General features: G+C 44.9%; 1 protein-coding gene across 4 annotated transcripts in view; it reads left to right on the top strand.

Annotated features, from left to right (window-relative positions):
• FOXO3 (forkhead box O3) overlaps positions 1 to 22,985 on the top strand; it is a 126,755-nt gene that overhangs the window by 87,315 nt on the left and 16,455 nt on the right. For all 4 annotated transcript variants that reach the window (XM_066373525.1, XM_066373526.1, XM_066373522.1 and 1 more), the window contains one exon: positions 19,660 to 21,096. In XM_066373525.1, coding sequence (XP_066229622.1) covers positions 19,660 to 21,060 — 1,401 coding nt within the window. In that variant the 3' untranslated portion in view covers positions 21,061 to 21,096. The remainder of the gene's footprint in view (positions 1 to 19,659; positions 21,097 to 22,985) is intronic.

The raw sequence follows: 22,985 nt of genomic DNA, 5'->3' as shown, positions 1-22,985 counted from the left end.
AGAGCAGGGGTAGTCAACCTTTTATACCTACCGCCCACTTCTGTATCTCTGTTAGTAGTAAAATTTTCTAACCGCCCACCGGTTCCACAGTAATGGTGATTTATAAAGTAGGGAAGTAACTTGACTTTATAAAATTTATAAAGTAGAGTTACAGCAAGTTAAAGCATATAATAATAATTATTTACCAAGTACTTTTATGTTGGATTTTTGCTAAGTTTGGCAGAATAAATCTTTATAAAACAACTTACTATAGTTAAATCTATCTTTTTATTTATACTTTGGTTGCTCTGCTACCGCCCACCATGAAAGCTGGATCGCCCACTAGTGGGCGGTAGGGACCAGGTTGACTACCACTGCTCTAGAGCTTTGAGGCCAGGAGGGTCACAGTGGGCCCTGTGAGCCTTGTTACCACTGGAGGATGACAGTGATCAACACACACAGTCATTCATTGAGAGCACTTTCTAAGCCTGATGACACATACATCAAGGTAGATGGGAGAGACAGGCAGAGAAAGGCCTTTCTTGCTAGATGTTTCTATTTCATTATTTACTTGATGTAGCTAGAAAACACTACCATTATTAATATTTGAAATTTTATAATCAGTGACTTTTTGTTATCAGTCTAATATATGCAAAAGTTGAGAGCCTATGTGTGTAGCAATAAGATTAATTCCTAAAAATAGAGTTGGCGGGTCTGTTGGTTAGGATTAGGTTAGGCTACATATAACAGAAAATCCAAATGCATGAACTATTTTTGTGTAAAAGAAGTTTAGGACTGATATGGCCACTCTAAGGAGTGATTGAGGATCAGTCTACTGTTATATTCTGTCCCCCCTGGCAGGTATCTGAGGCAGTCCAGAATTAAAGGGTTGACAGGATTGTGCTCCCTCTGAGGCTCTGGCAGCTTTCATGCGCATGGTCCATCGAGATGCAGCGCAAGAGGTGGAGGAAAAGCAGAGCAGAGGGACTCTCGCTTGAGTCAGTTGCCTTTAGACAGTTGTCCTGACAGGTCCGTGGAGCTCCTCCGCGTGCGTGTCCCTGGCCAGAATTAAGGTGCCTGGCCCCTTTTAAAGCCAAGGAAGACTGCGGAATTTAGTCTTTTTTCTGAGCAGTCATGTGCCAAACTTAAAAGTCAACATTCTGTTAATAAGGAAGAAGAGGAGGGCCCTGGCCGCTTGGCTCAGCGGTAGAGCATCGGCCTGGCGTGCAGGGGACCCAGGTTCGATTCCCGGCCAGGGCACACAGGAGAAGCGCCCATTTGCTTCTCCACCCCCCCCCTTCCTCTCTGTCTCTCTCTTCCCCTCCCGCAGCCGAGGCTCCATTGGAGCAAAGATGGCCTGGGCGCTGGGGATGGCTCCTTGGCCTCTGCCCCAGGTGCTAGAGTGGCTCTGGTCGCGGCAGAGCTACGCCCCGGAGGGGCAGAGCATCACCCCCTGGTGGGCAGAGCTTCGCCCCTGGTGGGCGTGCCAGGTGGATCCCGGTTGGGCGCATGTGGGAGTCTGTCTGACTGTCTCTCCCCGTTTCCAGCTTCAGAGAAATACAAAAAAAAATAAAATAAAATAAGGAAGAAGAGGAGAATAGAGTAGACTGTTCCATTAAGTTAAAGGTTGTATGCAGTTTTAATATTTTTAAGAGTTTTCATCCACTTAATACTGTTGTCGATTAATTTAAATGTTTATTTTCCCACAGTTTAAAAATAATCCTGAGTCTTCACTAAAGTGAGATGTTCTCTCCTACTGTATTTGAATTGTATAGTCTGCTTGGAGCATGAGGACAATCTCTAATACAACTAATAATATCCACATTTTAAACTTCTGTTTTTGAAGTTTAAGGCAGACAGTTTATTTACATTGGATACTTTATTTACTGTGACTTTTCAGTGCTAAAAGTACTCCTGGCGATGGAGAACCTGGGAAAAGAGGGTCTACTTCTTTATGTTAGGCTTCCTGGATTGTATTGCTAACGTTATTCAACAATGTTCAGTTCAAAAAGAAAACAAGGGGGAAGAGGTTTGTTTATTCTTTCAAGAAAATGTATTGAGGCTCTGGTCAGTTGGCTAAGTGGTAGAGCATCACCTAGTGTGTGGAAGTTCTGCATTCAATTTCCAGTCAGGGCACACAGGAGAAGTGACCATATGCTTCTCTCCTCCCTTCTCTCTGTCTCTCTCTCTTCCCCTCCTGCAGCCATGACTTGAATGGTTCAAGCAAAGTTGGCCTGGGAGCTGAGGATGGCTCCATGGCCTTGCCTCAGGTGCTAAAATAGCTCGGTTGCCAAGCAATGGAGCAATGGCTCCAGATGGGCAGAGCATTGCACAGTAGGGGGTTTGCTGGGTGGATCCCAGTCGGGGCACACGCGGGAGTTTGTCTCTGCCTCCCTGCTTCTCACTTAAGAAAAAAAAAGAGAAAATGTATTGAGAGGCTTCCATGTGTCAAGCATCTTCAACATAGAAAAAGAGATGTAGTTGTGCTTTCTTTTGCTATTTAATGCTTCCTTGATGCCTTCCTATATGAACTTACTTATTTCTCCATATTTTTATGCAACACCCCCCAAGAAGTGTTTCAATAATCATCACTAAACATAAAAGAGAACTGTCAGGAAAGACAGAAAAGACATAGAACTCTTTTAAAAAGTTTTTATTTATTTATTTGTTTGTTTGTTTATTTATTTATTTATTTATTGTATTTTTCTGAAGCTGGAAACGGGGAGACAGTCAGACTCCCGCATGCGCCCGACCGGATCCACCAGGCACGCCCACCAGGGGGCGACGCTCTGTCCATCTGGGGCGTCGCTCTGTCGTGACCAGAGCCACTCTAGTGCCTGGGGCAGAGGCCAAGGAGCCATCCCCAGCGCCCGGGCCATCTTTGCTCCAATGGAGCCTCTGCTGCGGGAGGGGAAGAGAGAGAGAGAGAGGAAGGAGAGGGGGAGGGGTGGAGAAGCAGATGGGCGCCTCTCCTGTGTGCCCTGGCCGGGAATCGAACCCGGGACTTCCACACGCCAGGCCGACACTCTACCACCGAGCCAACCAGCCAGGGCTTAAAAAGTTTTCCACTGATTTGAAAGAGGGGTGGGGGGAGAATGAGAGAGAGAAGCATCAACCTGTTCCAGGTAGTTGTTCCATTTAGTTCTGCGCTCATTGATTGCTTCTCATACATGCCCCGATTGGGGATCAAACCTGCGGCCTCAGAGCACCGAGACAATATTTTATCACTGGCCACCAGGCCAGGGCCTAGGACATTTTTAATGTCCAAGTGGTATCTAAATTTTAAACCTTTATTTTTATATTTTTAGACCTCATACATAGGTTGACAGACCAAGTGTGACCTGTTTACTATGGTAAGAGTACCTCATTGTAGCTTGAATGGTGTTTTTTAAATGGTGGCTTTTGCCAGGTTCTTTTGGCAGCTACTCTAGACTGAATGCACTAAAAATTGATTACTTGCAGATTATTGCTAAGAGTTCCTTCTTTATGCTGCCCTTGCTACCCAGCCCAGCTGCAGTCACTGTATAATATAATGTTAGTATCTGGAGTGCCTGTGTGTGGGAGGACCTGTTGTCCAAGTGGAGTGAGTTGACTCTAATTTATTCCCGGACATCTGCATTCTTTTCCACGTATGTCCACAAATAGCGTCAGAGCAAATTAACGTAATTTTCTGATTGATGTGAAGAGAACCGAAGAAAGATTGCTGTGTTTAGTGGCCAAAATACCACACAGTGTGAGCAGAGTAGAACTGCTGGCCCATTTTATAGCACTCTAATTAATAATTATTTCTCAAAGAGCACATTATTTAGCCGTGTGGCAACAATCCAGTCTCATTCCAGAGGCATTGAACGTGTAGGCACCTGTGAACACTATAGTAAATATATGCCTCCTTTTCCCAGGAATGGAAGTAAGTTATCCAAGAAGAAAGCGGAGGGGAAAGAAAGAAAATGCCAATATCCTATGCACCAGGACATGTCTGGTGTAAATTGGTAGTCCCTGTAAGGTTTTTATACTTCATAGTTGAGTCTCCTGGTTCATATATATTTTGTAAGCTAGAAAATGAACTCTCCTTCTGGGAACTTGGAGAGTCTCTGCATGTGCACATGTGTGTGTTTGCTCCTGGTTCACGGGAACAGCCTGGTCCATCTTCAGCTGTGCAGGCCCGAAGCTGCTCATCCTGCTGGAGGAATGAAGATACTGTTAATGGGAGAGCTAAAGTGGAGAGAATCCTGGCTTTCTGCCCATCACAACAATAAAGTCACAAAGTACTGTCTTTATGATTTTGCAGCAGGGGGGAAAGACCTTGAAAGCATTTGCATCAGGGTGAGATTTGGAGCAGCCTATAGGCAAGTCAGGGACCAAGGAGAAATTCATCCTACGAGAACAGCCTAGGGCTCCTTCACAGAGATCTGGACCCTGCAGAAGGTCAACAGTGTTATCGCAGGGGCTGTTGGGGTTGGGGCAGCCAGTTGTCAGGGAGGGTGGACATAACGGGTATGCTCTGTGTCTGGTGAAAGAGGAAGGCAGGACGAGACAGAACTAGACCTGCTGCTCACTCAGCTCTGCTTGTCACAAGCAAACCGCAGCGTTGAGCAATAGCTGAAAAAGATGGCAACTGATGCAGACGGAACACTGGAAATTGACTAGATCGGGGAGCTCTCCCCCCTCTGCCACCACCCCTTTTATCAATGGTTCATTGTCATAAGGCCTTACAGGTCTTCAGCAGAGCCAGATCAGAACATTCAAAATGCTGGAGTCCTATGTGTCTGCCTCTCCTTGTGACTTCATTTTCCTCCTTACCTTCTGGTGTCTTTCCCATTACCTTGTGTTCCTTCTTGTTCTCGGAGGGGTAGAGAAGAAAGTTAGTTAGCTCGTGATGACTTGCCCAGTCTCATCTCTTGCAGTTAAGGAAAGTCCAGCAGCTCATAAGCTACATCAGTGGACTGTCAAGAACTGTGTGGGTCTGGGATTTGACCGTCTGGCCATGAGGCTTTGGGGTCAGAGACGGAGGGTTGATCGCTCACCCCCGGCACCGCCAGCAGCACTCACAGCAGCAGATTTTGCATTTGTTCTCTCCTTGCCCCCAAGTCCCACGGGCGTACACACAAGGGCCCAGGTTGGCGCCCAGGTCCCTCTCTGTTCTGGAAGAGAATCCCTGAGTTTAGGGGTTCTAAATCTTTTGTAATGGGCAATAAGCATATCTTCCCTTTGCTCTGGAAGGGGGCACTCACTATGCAAATACGAACATCCTTGAAACAGAGGACCATTAGTACTTTGCTTGCAAAACGTGCAGAAACACCCGAGACCCATGGAGAACTGTTTCCCAACTTGGGCTTGTTAACCTTATTAGAAGCTTGTGTGACTTCCTTTTCTAACCACAAATTAACATCAAGACTCAGCTGTCTTTCTTACTTGGGAAGACTGGTGAGGTCAGGGCTGTTTGAAAGAACCTGATGAAACTTATTTCTGAAAAAACAGCTAACACAGGGTAATATTGTTCCACATAATGCCTCAAAAGAGTTGAAAGTGTGTTACTTGAAGCTACTTTTGAACCTGAAAATGGCTCAGCAACATCTGTTCCTATGGGTTGTTACTCTTTGCTGTAAAGGATTTGATTTTAGTGTGTCCCTCATGTACAATGATTTGTTCAGCTGTAGGGCAAGACCAGTACCTACTTATGCACATACCTGTTAGCAGATGAACACCTGACTAAGGGGAGAGAGTGGGAAACTTCAGGGAGCCCCCGTGATGGACTCCAGGAAGTTGAGGGAGAAAACTAAGGGCTAAACCTGCCAAATCAGACTCAACCAATGAGGCAGTTCTAAGGCTAGGGGTTCTGCGTCCTCAGGAATGACCGTGGAATCACTGGCAGTACGTGTGTTGGGGACCAGTGAGTCCTGGAGCACTGTGACATCTGCTGGTTTAGGAGTGGGCTCATCCCCCCAACTCCTACCATGCTTTGATTTCTTAAGCCTTTCTGTCTGTTAAAGCCTCCTGCAGCCACAAACAGGGTCTGAAAAAACTATCTACTAAATACCATTAGCCCTCAAAATATTCAGTTACAGGAATTTTTTTGTTTCTACTATATATTCTGCTTCTATAGTCTCTCAGATCTTTTTTTTTTTTAAGATTTTATTTATTCATTATAGAGAGGGGAGAGAGAGAGAGAGAGAGAGAGAAGCGGGAGGAGCAGGAAGCATCAACTCCCATATGTGCCTTCATCAGGCAAGCCCAGGGTTTTGAACTGGCAACCTCAGCATTTCCAGGTTGACACTTTATCCACTGCACCACCACAGGTCAGGCTCTATAGTCTCTCATATGTGGGTATTCTTGCCCTTTGGGTAAGAGATTTTACACGGCCGGTGCTAGTGCCTCCAGTCTCTTCAGTGTTTGGACACTCACCTAGCAGTGGACATGAAGTACAATAGATTAGAGCCTAGTACGGGTTAGTACAAAAATACTGTGTTCCTGTCATGTCCTTTAAAAAGACCGATTTATCTCATATACATTCAACCTGCTTCGTTCTTTGTAATTTGGGGTGGGGGGGGGTACTAGTTTTAACTTGCACATTTGGGATCATCCAATTTTTTAAAAATTATTTTTCTGAAGTGAGAAGTAGGGAAGCAGAGAGACAGACTCTCTCATGTGCCTGACCAGGATCCACCCAGCAAGCCAGTGCACTAGGGGGCGATGCTCTGCCCATCTGGGTCGTTGCTCCATTGCAACTGGAGCCATTCTAGTACCTGAGGTGGAGGCCATGGAGCATCCTCAATGCCTGGGTCAACTTGGCTGCGGGAGGGAAAGAGAGAGAGAGAGAAGGAAGAGGGGGAAGGGTAGAGAAGCAGATGAGTGCTTCTCCTCTGTGCCTTGGCCAGGAATTGAACCTGGGACTTCCACACGCTGGGCCAACGCTCTACCGCTGAGCCAACTAGCCAGGGCCAGGATCATCCAAATTTCAAGTTAAAATGTGCACCAGTATCTGAATGACTCAATCAATATGTGTGTATTTGTGCAGGAGGCTTTTATTTGTGTTGTTTGTTTTCAGAAAAACACAGTGACTGTCTGGATTTTTAGTCAGTGGAAATGTCCTCTCCATTCCATATTTGATCATTTTATATGGACTTTTGAGCTGGATGATGCTCATCTGTGTAATTGGCACTCGGGAGTATCCTGGAATCAGTGTGTCTGTTCACTTGGCATTTAGCAATATCATTATATTGGTCATCAGCTACTTGTATATCCCATGGTTTTGAACAAGAGGAAATCTTGCAAAACCAACGCAGTGAAATGCACATATGCAGGTGAAGGGGATGGGGTCAATGGAGCGTTCCTTCGCAGGCCTCCTTAGTAGCCGAAGTCCATGGGGATCCTGGAGGGAATGAGGGTTATTTAGGCCTGGGTCATTTTGCAGAATTGACTTTTGTATTCTTTATTCCCGTAAAAAAAAAAAAAAAAAGTCCATTTGTTGTTTTCTTTGCAGTAGCCAACATACACGATTCTGTTACGTGGCATTTACTTTCTTTGCTGCTTTTGCCAGTAGCACCTGGATTTTGATGACTGTTAGAATAATTGACATGGACACTTGGAAGGTAGCCTGCTTCCAGATGCATACACACATCTCTTTTGTAAAAGCCAGCCCAAAGTTTTTCCTTTACTGACTGAAAATGTGCCTCCACCCCTCCCAGTCTGTGTGACTGTGCCCACATGTTGGCATATATTTCCGAGCTACCAAAAAGAAATTGCTTGCTCTTGAAATAACAAGACAAAAAAGAACAGTTTTTCTGAGCCGTAACATCTGAAAAACTGGAAACAGTTATGTTTGTATGTGTGATGCAAAAGCCAGTGAATTTCATGTGAAGGAAAGGATTGCAAACGAAGAACAGAAATGCAGTTTTCCTGGATTTCGGATGTCAGACTCTCAAGCTGTTTCACTCACCCACTCAGCACCTCCACATCCATCCTTTTAACGTGCTTGCACTGTCAGTGAGTTCTGTTTTTGCGTGTTTTGATGCCAGAAGACAAATAATGCAATAGCATGCATATGCAACCTTAAAGCAGTTTTCCACCAGAGTTTTTGATTGAAGTTAAACAGAAGCATCCTGGTCACGCTGTCAGTTGGCAGGCAAAGGCATCCTATTTTAAAATTCACATAGTTTTAAAAGCAAGCTCATCTTTTCTGGCTCAATAATAAACTAATTACATGTATTAGATAGTATAGAGCTGAGTTCCCTGTTTCAGATTAAGCCTCATAATAGCAAGGTCCAGGGCAAAGCAGACATCTGCCTGAGGTCTCTGGCTTGAGGACCCATAGCATGGTGCCAGCTCTTTTGAGGGCCTGAGTAGGCCTGCCAGGGATTGCCAGGTAATAACTAGCTTGACTCAGTCCCGGGTTAATGCTCCTTGGCCCAGGAGACACCAGACATGCCACTGAGAAAGGGCTGGGTACCTAACAGTTTGTGGCAATAATCTTATTTGGTCATTCATTGAAAATGGTGATCCCATGTCAAGTTAGGACATGCCAGTACTGTCCGTTTTGGGGTATGTCTGAGAAAAAAAGGTATTCTAAAAATGATCTGATTCCAACAAGGCTTACTTTGTGGCTTGTTATTTTTCTACCTTTTCCTCCTTTTCCCTCCCTTTCATAATCTTTGTGACAATGTGCAGAAACTTAGGGGTGGGAACATTTAATTTAGTAGCTGATTTTTTTAGTGTTTAAAGCTTCACGGTCCTTGGTCACCTACTAATGGTGCCTCTCAGGCAGTTTGGTGACTTCAGAGGGAAACACAAAATGCAGTGGTGAGAGCTTTGCTTTTGGAGGTAGCTTCTGGCTTGTTTTCTAGCACCACCACCTCCTAGCAAGTTGCTTAACTTTCCTGCACCTCAGTTTCCTCCCAACAGGCTTGTCGTGAAAATAAAACAAAATGCGATATGCCAAGCACAGAGCATTGGCCCTGGTGGGCACCAAACACATTAAGTTCCTTCCGATTGCAGGTGAAATAGACTCTCTTTTGTTATCCTCTGTTCCTTGTGTGCTTACATGGAGGACGCTTAGAGCTAAGGTGTGTTATCTGGGGTTTTGAGTATGCCTCAGAAGGTTCTGGGATAGCCTTCTTACAAGATGAGAAGGGAGTTAGTTTTTTACCCTGGATGGACTCTGGACCGTTCTGCCAAGCCTTTGCTTCCACCAAGTAGCCCGCACACTGTCATTTTGCCCTTCTTGCCATCTCTTATTATAGAGTCTCTTAAGCCTACTTGTTAGACCATATTGTCTTGTTTTGGGAAATTGGGTTGTATAGTTGTTGAAATTAATATTCAAGGATGAAACTTGTCAACTTGAAAACAACCTAGATACTGCCTGACCAGGCAGTGGGGCAGTGGATAGAGCTTCAGGCTGGGACACAGAGGGCCCAGGTTCGAAACCCCAAGGTCTCCGGCTTTAGTGTGGGCTCACCAGCTTGAGCACAGGGTCACTGGTTTGAGTGTGGGATTATAGACATGACCCCATCCATGGTCACTGGCTTGAAGCCCAAGGTCACTGGCTAGAACCTAAGATCGCTGGCTGAAGCCCAAGGTCTCTGGCTTGAGCAAGAGGTCACTCGCTCTGCTCTAGCCCCCAGTTCAAGGCACGTATGAGAAAGCAGTCAATGAACAACTTAAGGAGCCACAATGAAGAATTAATGCTTCTCATCTCTCTCCCTTCCTGTCTCTGTCCCTATCTGTCCCTCTGTCTCGATCTCACTGTCAAAAAAAAAAAAAAAAAAAATCACCAAAACAACCTAGATACTACTTTACAATGGAAGCTTTCTTCCATCTTCACTCCTATGAGGATTGGTCACTGCCTCATGTTTTATAACATTTCATTTAAAAGTATAATTCAGGCCCTAGCCAGTTAGCTCAGAGTGTCGTCCCGAGACACCAAGGTTGCAGGTTCAATCCCGTTAGGGCACATACGGAAAGTGACCGATGAACGCACAACTAAGTCGAACAACAAATGAATGCTTCTCTCTCTCTATTCTTTTCTCTCTCTGTCTCTAAAATCAATTGGTAATTAAAAAAAAAATACAATTCAGCCACTGCCCCTCCCCACTATTTCCTTGAGTGAAAAAATATTTTTTGAGCATCTGCTATGTACAAAGCCCCGTGCAAGGTATCTGGTTTTTAAGAGTTTATATTGTGTTAGAGGAGACAGACTGTACTTCTCAAGTTATAAAGCAAGGCAGACTGAAGATGGATGGATGGATGGATGGATGGACGGACGACGGATGGATGGATACATGGATGGGTGATATTATTCATCCTTTGTGCTCTCTTTACTTTATTTCACTTGGTATGGTAACGTAGACATTGGTATTAATGTTGGGTGGTATGACTATTATACCTTAAGGTTAGAAGGCCTGAGTTTGGCTTAGCTCAGCTGCCACTTTACTAGCTGATTGAATTCAGGTATGTCCCTGTATCTCTTTGGTCCTCAATTTCTTTTGCTGTAAAGTTAAGGCTGCTTATTACTAGTGTGTCTCCACTTTCCCCCATTACTTTCTACTGAATGTCCTGCCCTGGTCACTTATATAATGTCATGAAAGTAGTTAAACTTCTAAAGTAGTCCTGAATTCTGGATGTGTATTTATAGTGCCCTTTTATCCTCTGTTTCCACCCACAACAAGTTTCAAACTGGAAAAACTTGCAGATTTATTTTTTAAAATCTAAGTGAAAATATGTTAATAATAAAACTATTTCTGTTCTACTTTGCAGAGTCAGTTTTAAGAATGTTCTGTAACTTTGTGGCTTTAACCCTTTGCAGCATCCATTTTGCATGGCTACCCATACATGGTCTGCCCAGGGAATTTAAGTAGTCTTTGTTTGCTGATTCCTTCTGGGAAGGAGAAGCAGATTCAATATAATCAGGGAAGAAGCTTGGAGAAGGGGAGTGGGCAGCAAATACAGCAGTTCCAACCTGCTTTCTGAAGACTGTGATTCTGTGACTCCATGGCCTTCGCTGTTGCTTCCTCAGTCTGTGGGGAAATGGATGTGGGGCTGGAAGTAGGAGGGCGTGGGGGAGGGGAGGGTGCTTCAAGGAGTGGGTGTGGGTAGAGGTTGCAAGGCTGCCAGGGTTCTCTGTGTGCCGGAAGTGCAGGTTTGGCTGTGGGGAATGGAATGTTCCCTCTTGCCCTCCAAGAGCAGAAACAGCTGTGGAAGAGCTTGAAAAGAAGATTGCTTAATGAAAAAAAAATTAATACGAAAATAAAACCCATACTAGAAAATCCAACAAAACTGTCTGTAACAGAGTGGTAGCTCTTTAAGAGAAGTTTCTTCCCATCTAGGATTTCTTTTTTCACTTGGGGGCAGGACAGATTGTCTGCTTGTCCTTTCCTCTCCTAAGAAAGCCACATGTGTCTCATTTTGTTTGGATAGAAAGTGGGTTCATTATGCTGATCACAAGATGATGATGATTTTATTCCCTCTAATGAGGAACCAGAACCTGTCACAGACTGCATGAAAACTTGAAACCAATATTAGTTTTCAAAGGAGAGCTCTGTTAGGAGAGGATTGTTGTCAGCACATTTAACGGAAATCTTGTTTGTAGCTGGAAATTTAATGCTCCCGCCAAGTTCCCGACAGTATTTATTTTAGAACATCATCTTTTTTAAATAAGTCCCTTAATGGTTTAAACTTTTAGTATTTTAGGCAAGCATAAAGCTGAGCCAGCCTGGAACTTGTCTTACACATCAGGGTTGATTGTGCAACCTTTTATGTGAGTGTTTATTTTAAGTGTTCTTCTCAGTCTGAAATGCTTGTTTGGCTATTATAGTTAGTATTCCATATAGTTAGAAATTATAACTTTCTGTTTTCAAGTCTGTTTTCTACCATCACACTTTCTATACTTGCTTTTAAAGAACAATGTAGCCAGCCCCAAAGTAGATAAAATCTGGTGGAAGAAGGCAAGCCAGCTCAAAGCTAATGAGGAATAGGCAGGCCCAGCCCCGCCCAGCTCCCCCAGAGGGTGCCGCTGCCTGGCCCTCTGCGGTGCCCACCGCAGGTCTCTGTGCTGCGCGTAAGGAGGTCGTGTTTCACCCAGTTGAAGAATGAGAAACAGTGCAATTGTTACTTATGTTCTTGAGGCTATCTGAATATGAACTTTGGTTCTCAGGGGAAGTTCATGAAGAAATACTTTGCTGTATTCTTAACAATGGAACCCTAATAAGTACCTCAGGATTGGGATTTGGGTTTTTCAGTGGCTATTTTTACCCAGGCATTTGCCATTTTGCTGGAAGGGCAGTCTGTGAAAGGGATTGTGTGGGATTGCATGGTAATTCAGGGAGGCTTCTGAAAATTACAGGGGTCAGTGACTGTCCTAGCCCACTTCTTCTCTGCCCTACATCAGTCCTGCTTCTGTGAAAGTCCACTTGCCCTCTAATGTCTGTGCCTGTCCCTGCCGGCTGGAGGGGGGGGCGCAGGGCAGAAGGGATGACTCTGCAAGACAGGGCAAGGTCAAGAGCCCTGTCTTTTCCCTCTTGCCTTTGCTTTGCGTTTTAAGACAAGAGATATCTGAACCCCAATGATCTGAAGAATTGCTCTAACTCTCCATTTCACTCTATGCATATAACCTATGACCCCCGTTCTCATCGTTATCTTCTAAATGGTGGAAATTTGGACTTAACGAACACCAACAGTGCTGTGTTACCAGACCTAGGAGAACGAATAGTCATGAGGTTGGGATCAGATTCTCAGGCGGCGGAAACGTGAGAGGGGAATTCCAGTGGCTCTCAGCTTGCACCGCACATTAGACCAATCTGAGGAGCTTTAGAATTGTACCCCCACCCAGGCCCTCCCCAACTGCTTCACTAGACTCTCCGGGGGGGGGGGGGTGACCATGTCTAACGTCTGTTTCTCCAGGGTGGGCAGCAGGGTGAAGAACCCATACTTGAGGGCAATCGGCCTTATCTGGAGAGCTGCCTTTGGAAGAACCTGTCACTGTAAATCAAGGACAGCTTCCCAGGCCCCCCCCCCCTCAAAACTGTGGTGTTGGGCGGCTTTGCTGTGGTGCACAGCACCCGGGGTTTCCCATGGCTTGTCGCCTGCATTGGGCTTTTCACGTGACCTTTATCTTCTGCACGTCAGCAGTTGCATGCAGTTGAGTTGAGGCATTTGGCAGCCTCATTCTGAATTAGTGCCCAACTGCAAGGGAGACCTGCTTGAACTGCTGTGTTCAAGGTGGAGCTGTACTGTGCTCAGAGGCAGCCCCTCGCAGACTGTCCCCACTGCACCCTCTCGTGAGCACCAGGAAGACGTCTGCGACCTGCCCAGTGGGAAACAGCGGGTCTGGGTTGAGAGGGAACCACCGTAACTCTCATTTGGCTGCTTTTGAAAGGGGAAGAAAGGGAAGAAAAGGCTATCTTAAAAAAAAAAAAGACACGGGCCTTTAAGAGTTAAATTACACAACTCCCTTTTTATTTTTAAAGTCAGTGGATTTCTTGTTGCCATTGCTGAGAAAGATAAATTGATACCACATGTTGCTTCCAGACAAAACCCTCTCTGTGTTCCCCGGGAAGCACATGCAGCTGGTGTCTGGGTTAGTGGACAGTCTGCATAAGGTAAACATGACTTGGAAGGGGCTGGAGCCGACATAAGGTAGCCACAGTTAAGAAATGACCAGTTCCTCCTGACTGGCACAGCACCTCTGAAACACTTTTAAGAGTTTGAACTCTTTTCCTGGAAGGAGCCACCCTCTCACCTTTTGGCTTAAAGTATGTGATGCTCGGAAAACAGTAAGTGAATGTTTGTGATGTCACTGCTTCCGTGTGTGGGATCAGACAGCTCTTTGTGCTTAGCACTCTGAGGAGTCCTGTGCGTGTGTAATTTCATTTCATCTTCCCAGCGATCCTAAAGTATGGCAGAGAGGGTCTTCTTATCCCCATTTTATGAAAGGGGCAACCAAAGTTAAGTCAGTTGCCCAAGGTCATAAGACATGTGCCAGGGCCAGGACTCCAGCTGGGAGCTGGCTGGCATCGAGGCCTGTGGTCTTCCTTCTGCATCACATGGCCTCCCTGGCCACCTTGCGCCGCATGTGTGAATTATCTACTTTGTGAAGTATGGATGGGATACTTTTTCATTTCAGGCACCTTTTCTTCGACACTTCAGCTAATCTGTTTTGGGCCATGTGTTTTCACAACCAGTTGGCATATATATATATATATGTACAGTGACCATATGCACTTTAGCAGTAGCCGTAAATGTATCTTGCAGTAGAGAACTGTCTTTAGGATAACAAGAGAAGTAACTGTCAGATTCTGATGAGTACAGTCATCCTTATACTGACTTCTTTGAGGAGGCCAAGCAAGGGGACTCGGGCTGTGGCCCACACCACCACAGTCAGCAGGCATGAAGTGCCAGTCCCCTCGTGCCGCCTCCACACACCGACTGCATGTGCCTCCTCAGAGGACTGGGCCACCGATTCTAGCCACAGTCACACAGGACACGGGTTTGCCAGGTTAGTTACTAATTAACCACATCTAAAGCATTTCTGCCCCAGCACAGGGCTGGCTTCAGTGTAAATCATTTTATAAAAGAGAAGATTGACATAAAAATATCATAAAGGGTATTCTTCTCTCTCTCTCTCTCTCTCTCTCTCTCTCTCTCTCTCAGCACATTGCAGTAGATTTGCTTTAAAGGTTCTCTAAATCTTCGGGCCTAAGTTGGAGAAAAACTGGCTTGTTTGTCCAATATGCTAAAGTTTCTTTCTAAAGTGGTTTACTTAAACCAATTCATCAGTATCGGGAGTTTTTTAGGAGTGGGATTAAAAAAACCCAGAGCTCTTCACATGGGTTTGGGTTGGGGTTATAATAGCTTCTGGGCTCCTTTCATAAGTAAATGTGATGACAGAATAGCCAGAGCTCTAACAATAGGAGTCTTGGTTGGTAATATTTACTTTATCACCTTAGCCATTAAGGAAAACACATCTCTAGTACTTTGGCCAATTAGCATTGGCCTGCCTCTCAAGGTATTTCAAAGTGTGTATTTAGATGTGATTAGAAAAAGCACTGTAGTCCTGTCAAAGCATTCCTTCTTTACCTTCAGTTCCCAGTCCCCAAACAAATGTAAAATTTTAGAAATTTAGACTATTTGGTATGATATATGAATTAGTGGAAAATCATAGACTTTTTAATAGTAGTTTTATAGTTTAAAATACACACAGTAAATTGGAAGCTAATTTACAGCCCCTTATGGAGAGCCTTTAGGGAACTTAAACTATATATAAATCATAAGAGGATTTTACAGTTGGCTTGTCTATTTTTATAAATCCCATTTCTTCACTCTTGGGACTGAAGTGAGGGAGGGTCGGCTTGAAATCTTACAGAAATCATGTCACTGTTAACTTTTGTTGTCAGGGAAGGTGGGAAAATATTGCAGTTTTGACATTTTATCTGGCATTTAGTTATTTACCTTTTGTGCTTCACCAGAATTTAGGCAGAGAAGCTACTGATTCGGATCATGACCTGTAAAGAAGACTGGAATACATTTCTGGCATCCGACCTTGGCAGGGCAAGGGGGCATTTGAACTGGAAATGGACAGAGGGGTGATATTTCTTGGCCCTAGTCTGTGTCCCACCTTTGGATTATGGATTTTATAAACGGAAGACTAGCCAGCCTGTCTGGATAAGGGACTGTGAGGATGGTGGCGGTGGCACAGTTTTTGTGTGTGTTGTCTTAGTACTGTAACTGGAAAAACCTGTCTGAGTGTTGTGTAGGCAGTGTGCCTTAGGAAATGTGTTCTGCTACTAAATAACCGCTGAAATGAGTTGAGCAAAGGTTGACACTTATGCTAACCACCCACTTAATAAGCTGAATTTTGTTTCAGAATACAAGGGCAGTTAACATTAGTTTGTATGGTAACTACTATCTTCTCAGAACAAATGTTATGATGGCCAGCTGGTAAAGAAACACAACATGGGCTTTAGAGTAAGCCTTCATTTTCAGGTTTGCTCTTCTGAAACACTTTTTTTTTTTTTTAGTATTTTGTTTTATTTTATTTACACAATTGATTTTAACGGAGTGACATTGGTCAACTAGAGTACACAGATTTAGAGAAAACATCTCTACATCATTTTGACATTCATTTATGCTGTATACCAATCACCCAAAGTCAAATCATCCTCTGTTACCTTATATTTGTTTCTTTATGCCCCTCCTCTCCCACCACCCCCTCTCTTCCCCCCCCCATAACCACTGCACTCTTATCCATGTCCATGAGTCTCAATTTTGTGTCCCACCAATGTATGGAATCATACAGTTCTTAGTTTTTTCTGATTTACTTATTTCATACACTCAGTATAATGTCAAGGTCTAGCAATGTTTTCGTAAATGATACTGTGTCATCATTTCTTATGAGTGAGTAGTATTCTATTGTATATATGTACCACATCTTCTTTATCCAATCCTCTGTTGAAGGGCATTTCAGTTGTTTCCATGTCTTGGCCACTGTGAACAATGCTGTGATGAACTTGGGGCTGCATGTGTCTTTACGTACCAATGTTCTGAAACGCTTTCTTTTAAATTAATTAAAAAAAAATTAGGAAAGGCCCACCAAATTATTGCCCCTAACTATTTCATAAACAATTATAGTCATAAGATTGTGCTTTTGTATCTTTCTTTCTTAAACATTTCTTTCCTTAAATGTTAGCACAGGTAAGTTAAATGATGATATCAGAATGATTTGGAGACAGACTTGGGAATGTTGTAGTAAAAGCATTGGATTAGAGTTGGGAAAGCATTTGTTTGGGTTCTTAGAGACACTCACTGTGTGACCGTGTAAGTCATTTAGTATCTCTCAGTCTGAGCCTTCATATCTATGGTGAGGGTCCTGATACCATTTTTGTAGGTTTATTGTGAGAATGAAAAACAATGAATCTAAGACCTATGACCCAATAGCTAACAATGCTATAGTCAAGCAGGCTCTCATTTCTTCACTCTTGAATTAGGGACCAGGGCCCTGACATGCTGGGGTTCTGGTCCTAGATGTGACAATCCCTGCCCCTTTACCACACACCTTTATAGAAGCTCGGTATCTGTTTCCAAATGTTAACCCATTGCAGCTTGTAATTTTATAAAATTACACACATGCATTGTTAGGGTGCAGAGCTGCAGCAGTAGATGACTGTTAGGAAATCCTAGGGCATTTTGGAGGTCTGTAAACTGTTTTATTTTTCTCAGTTCATTTAGAATTGGCCAGACTAAAAATACCTTTCAAAAGTTACTGTGTCCCTAAATGCTTTTTGAAGGAAGGCTAATTGGATACTTATGGTTGGCCATTGTTAATTCTAGATGTTGGTATGAACTTTTTTCAAAATCTAGAGCAAAGGAGTCTGGACAGAAGTGATTAGGCCAATTGGCCAGTGTCCACATTGCCCCCACATAGCCTTAGGACCTTCTTGTTTTTTTTCACCAGGAAGCATGAGTTTAAGTTTTCATTTAATTAGATAGTCATTAAATGGATAGTCATCTCAGTACTCAGTAGTAGAACCACCTTGCACTTGCCTGTTTCTTTGAACTCTGCAGAATGAATTTTAAGAGCGTGCTTTATATGTATTTCATTGAGAAAGTGTTTTCCTTTTCAGAGAAATTCTGGACCATTAGTAGAGATGTCATTATTCTTTTGAAAGCCATATGAGTAAAAGGGCGGCAGGATAGAGAGTGTCCTGGGCCAAGTTTCTCTCATCAGACACTCAGCATGTTGCCTGCTCTCTTCCCTCGAGTGCACCTCTATGGCTGTGGTAGGAGCACCAGTCTGTGGCCCGTGGTCGCTGATGCTCACTGCCCCTGCCCAGACTTGAGCCCTTCTTGCACAGGAACATATTCATGGGACACTGAGCATTCATAGGACACTTCCTTATGGTAAAAGCCTGCTGACTTTGTGTTTTTAAAACATGTGGTAACACATGTATTTGGATCTTCTACATAAATACACTTGGTGATTGCCAATTAAAAAACAAAACTAGGGTAACATTTAGGATTGTTCCTATGTAATATATAGCATCAGCCAATATAATTTGTCTTTAACTTGCAAATACAACCTCATCTGGCCTGCAGGTGCTGCTCCAGATGTGGAGAATACCACCAACTCCTCTTTTACTGCCCATGAGGCATTTTACAGATTAAAATGAGCCCACACCAGGCGGTAAGCTCTCTCCGCTGTGGACTCGGTACTTGTGAGTAGCAGTAAGAACACCCTGCCTTGGTAGCGTGACAGGCTCCTAAAGTCTATTATCATAGATCATCCTTACGTAATCCCTGCCAGGGAGGAATGGTTTGGATGTTATTATGGCTGTAATGAAGATGAAGAACTGAAGTTGCCGCAGACAGATTAAATGATTTGCTCAAGGTCACATGGTTGGTCAGCAGCAGAGATAAAACTGGATCTGGGTCATCGCTGTCAACTGGGCTTATCTACCAAGCCAGGCGGATTCTTGCAAGAGTAGTATAGTCATTAGTTTTTGGGGGATATTTTCCCCTATTTGTCTATTTAAAAAAAAAATAAACCTTTAAATTTAGAAGTTTTATATTTACAGAATGGTTGCAAAACTAATATAGAGACTTCTCTTATACCCACCATAGTTTTACCCTATTGTTAACATGTTGTATTAGTTTGCTACATTTGTCACAACTAATGAATCAATTTTGATACATTATTGTTAACTAAAGTCCATTCTTTGTTCAGATCGCCTTCATTCTTATCTTATGCCCTTTTTCGGTCCCAGCATCTCGTCTAGGACACCACGTTTCTGTGGCTTTGGACAGGCATTTTGTTAAGTGTCCTTTAACTGGGGTTTGTCTGATGTTTTTCTCGTGATAAGACTGGGATGATGGATTTTGGAAGGCAGACCACAGAGGAAGGTGCATTTTCATTACTTGATATCAAAAGTAGATATTATCAATATGACTTATCCTTTTTGATGTTGGCCTTGATCATCTGGCTGGGATAACGTTTGTCAGGTTCCTCCATGATAAAGTTATTCTTTCTCCCTTTCCATACTGTACCCTTTAGAAGGAAGTTACTATGCTCAGCCCACAGTACCTTGAGGAGGGACTGTCTGTATCAATTGGAATTTGTCTAAACAGGAGACTTGCCTACTTTTGTCAACTCAGCAAATCTATAGGGGTTTTTTTTTTTTCTTTCTTATGCCTGTCAAGTGTGAAATTATGGCTGGAGGAGATGGAGTTGTAGGTAAAAATTCACCCCAGCTCTGGGTTCATTAGATGTGGTTAAGAAAATGTGGATGCTGCCTTTCCACTAGCAGAGGAGGGAACCGTGAGAGAATAAAATAGTCCCCAGGTGATTAATTACCTTGAGGGAGCCGGGGAGGTTTGTTGCAAAGTGCAGGAGACAGTGGTGTGGTAATAAATTATAAATGTGAACTTCGGTGTAAGAAATACAATTGCAGAAAGGACAACAAAACTTAGGAATTTGTGGAAAGTAGTGTCAGTGACCTTGACGTTCCCAGCATCTCCTGGATATGAAACTGTCTCCTGCCTCCTAAAGATGAAACTTGCCATTTACCATGTCATTTAGCTTCAAGCCAGAGTGGGTCCTGCAGGTGTTTAAAAATGAGTCTAATGAACTGTTTCTTCTTGGTGCTCAGTTTTTGGACCATTTTGGCTCACATCCCACGTTTTCCCCTCTCTCGGCAGAACTCGATCCGGCACAACCTGTCGCTGCACAGTCGGTTCATGCGGGTCCAGAACGAGGGGACAGGCAAGAGCTCTTGGTGGATCATCAACCCCGATGGGGGCAAGAGTGGGAAGGCGCCCCGGCGGCGGGCCGTCTCCATGGACAACAGTAACAAGTACACCAAGAGCCGTAGCCGTGCAGCTAAGAAGAAGGCGGCCCTGCAGACCGCTCCTGAGTCGGCGGACGACAGTCCCTCCCAGCTCCCCAAGTGGCCCGGCAGCCCCACGTCACGCAGCAGCGACGAGCTGGATGCGTGGACGGACTTCCGCTCGCGCACCAACTCCAACGCCAGCACGGTCAGCGGCCGCCTGTCCCCCATCCTGGCGAGCGCGGAGCTGGACGACGTCCAGGATGACGACGCGCCGCTGTCGCCCATGCTCTACAGCAGCTCGGCCAGCCTCTCGCCCTCGGTCAGCAAGCCGTGCACCGTGGAGCTGCCGCGGCTGACCGACATGGCGGGCACCATGAACCTGAACGACGGGCTGGCCGACAACCTCATGGACGACCTGCTGGATAACATCGCGCTGCCCCCGGCCCAGCCGGCCCCCGCCGGAGGGCTCATGCAGCGGAGCTCCAGCTTCCCGTATACCACCAAGGGCTCCGGCCTGGGCTCTCCCACCAGCTCCTTCAACAGCACCGTGTTTGGACCCTCTTCTCTGAACTCCCTGCGGCAGTCTCCCATGCAGACCATCCAAGAGAACAAGCCAGCTACCTTCTCCTCCATGTCACACTATGGCACCCAGACACTCCAGGACCTGCTCACTTCAGACTCCCTCAGCCACAGCGATGTCATGATGACCCAGTCAGACCCCTTGATGTCTCAGGCCAGCACTGCTGTGTCTGCCCAGAACTCCCGCCGGAACGTGATGCTTCGCAGTGATCCAATGATGTCCTTTGCTGCTCAGCCTAACCAGGGGAGTTTGGTCAATCAGAACTTGCTCCACCACCAGCACCAAACCCAGGGCGCTCTCAGTGGCAGCCGTGCCTTGTCGAATTCTGTCAGCAACATGGGCTTGAGCGACTCCAGCAGCCTTGGGTCAGCCAAACACCAGCAGCAGTCCCCCGTCAGCCAGTCTATGCAGACCCTCTCGGACTCTCTCTCAGGCTCCTCTCTGTACTCAGCCAGTGCAAACCTTTCCGTCATGGGCCATGAGAAGTTCCCCAGCGACCTGGACCTGGACATGTTCAATGGGAGCTTGGAATGTGACATGGAGTCCATCATTCGTAGTGAACTCATGGATGCTGATGGGTTGGATTTTAACTTTGATTCCCTCATCTCCACACAGAATGTGGTTGGTTTGAACGTGGGGAGCTTCACTGGTGCTAAGCAGGCCTCATCTCAGAGCTGGGTGCCAGGCTGATGGATCCCTGAGGAGAGGGGGAAGTGGGCAAAGCAGGTCAGTGCCCAATGCTATGAAATCATAATAACAAAGTGGGGTGGTTGGGGAGGGCTGTCTTTTATTTCATTTGAACTTCACAGGGAGAAAGAAATAGGGAACCATAAAGCAGTGGTGCATAGGGACATGGCTCCCAACCAGTTCGTCTCCAGGTTTTCCTGCGAATCAAATAGGGCTGTCGGGCGCCCCTCCCCACAATTTGCTGACAGCTCAGGAATTTTGTTTCCAGTAAGACACACACACACACACACACACACACACACACACACACACACACACACACTCTCACAGATATCATTCTTTGTATCCAGTCGCCCTTGCTGACCCTATGACCAGGTCCCCCTGCTTGATGGATGGATGAAGATAGAAGGGCGGGGGGTGGGGGGAGCAAGGTGTGAGCTTAGACCATAACTTGAAGGTTAAGGACCAGCCAAAGCATGTTCTTAGACTCTCAGGTCCAACACCGCCATTGTTGGTCTTCGATGTTACGATTTCATCTTTTTTCTATTAAAATAATAATTTACAGGTACTTCTAATCTAAGTGTAGAGTGTGTATTCTCGACTCTTTCATATATAAATATTTTTACCAGAAGCCAGATTTGTTAGATTCTTCACCATAGTACTAAGCATCTTTATTAGTGTTCAGCATCTAACCATTTAAAAGAGCAAAAGAATTAAATTGAAAAGAAGTTTTTATGTAAGAGCACTTGCTCCTGTGCTTCTTGTCCCCCAATATATAAACGAGGTGAGGTTCTAAACAGAGTGGCGTAGTCTGTGAGTAGTGACAGAGCTTTTTAGAATTGTGACATTTTAATATTGTTGGAACCAGCAGGATAACGCAACGTGATGTGGTAAGAAAAGCATCTGATTGGAATCAGAGGTCCCTTATCTTCGACATTCTGGCTGCGTCACTTAGCCCCTGAGCCTCAATTCCCAGTTTCATAAAGTGAGGCTCATAGCCCGTTACTTTGTAGGATAATTGCAAGAATCAAATGCGCTGAAGTATGTGAAAGTGCTTTGTAACACTGCAGTGGGCAGCAGTGTGTATGAGGTAAATTAGGTAAAAATACTGACTGATGACTTCTAAGCAGGGAGCCCAGAGAGGGTAAGTAGTTTGTTCAGGGTCACACAGTTGGACCATTCAAGAATCTGTATTTCTTGAATGACTTGAACTATAATAGTTCTTTCTAATTTTATCTGGATAGTAAAAATGGGAAGTGCTTTGAAACTGGAGCCAGAGCGGCAGACAGTAGCGAGCTTGCTCTGAGCTGCCCCTCCTCAGGAAGCCAAGTGAGCCCTGCCATCTTTTCCTAGTGGGCTCGCACCCCCAGATGCTCCCGTGTTCAAGGGCTCTGCTCTGTGCTTCAGCGTCTTTTATTGTTACTTTATTCATCTCAGAAAGCTTCTTACATCCTTCTTTAAAATGTGTAAGAGAAAAGGGGGATTCCAGCATAAAAACCTGAGCCTTGTGTAGCCCTCTGGCCTGGTGAAGGAATTAGATGGGTCTCCTGTGGTGAGCTCACCACAGCTCCTGAGTAGTTGTGGAAAGGGGAATGTCAGGAGGGTTGTGATGCTAGGGCTTCTTAGCTCTCCCTGCGAGTGCAGGCCCCTAATGGAACTTGGACATCTGTTTCCAGTCACTTCGTAGCCATTGAGATGGTAAGATCACTATCATAGAAGCTAAAGGGGTTGACGCACTATCACAGAAGCTAAAGGGGTTGACGCACTATCACAGAAGCTAAAGGGGTTGACGCACTATCACAGAAGCTAAAGGGGTTGACGCACTATCACAGAAGCTAAAGGGGTTGACGCACTATCATAGAAGCTAAAGGGGTTGACGCACTATCATAGAAGCTAAAGGGGTTGACGCACTATCATAGAAGCTAAAG

The sequence above is a fragment of the Saccopteryx leptura genome, chromosome 3 (genome assembly GCF_036850995.1).
Source record: "Saccopteryx leptura isolate mSacLep1 chromosome 3, mSacLep1_pri_phased_curated, whole genome shotgun sequence".
NCBI lineage: Eukaryota > Metazoa > Chordata > Mammalia > Chiroptera > Emballonuridae > Saccopteryx > Saccopteryx leptura.
This window is presented reverse-complemented; position numbering and strand designations above follow the sequence as displayed.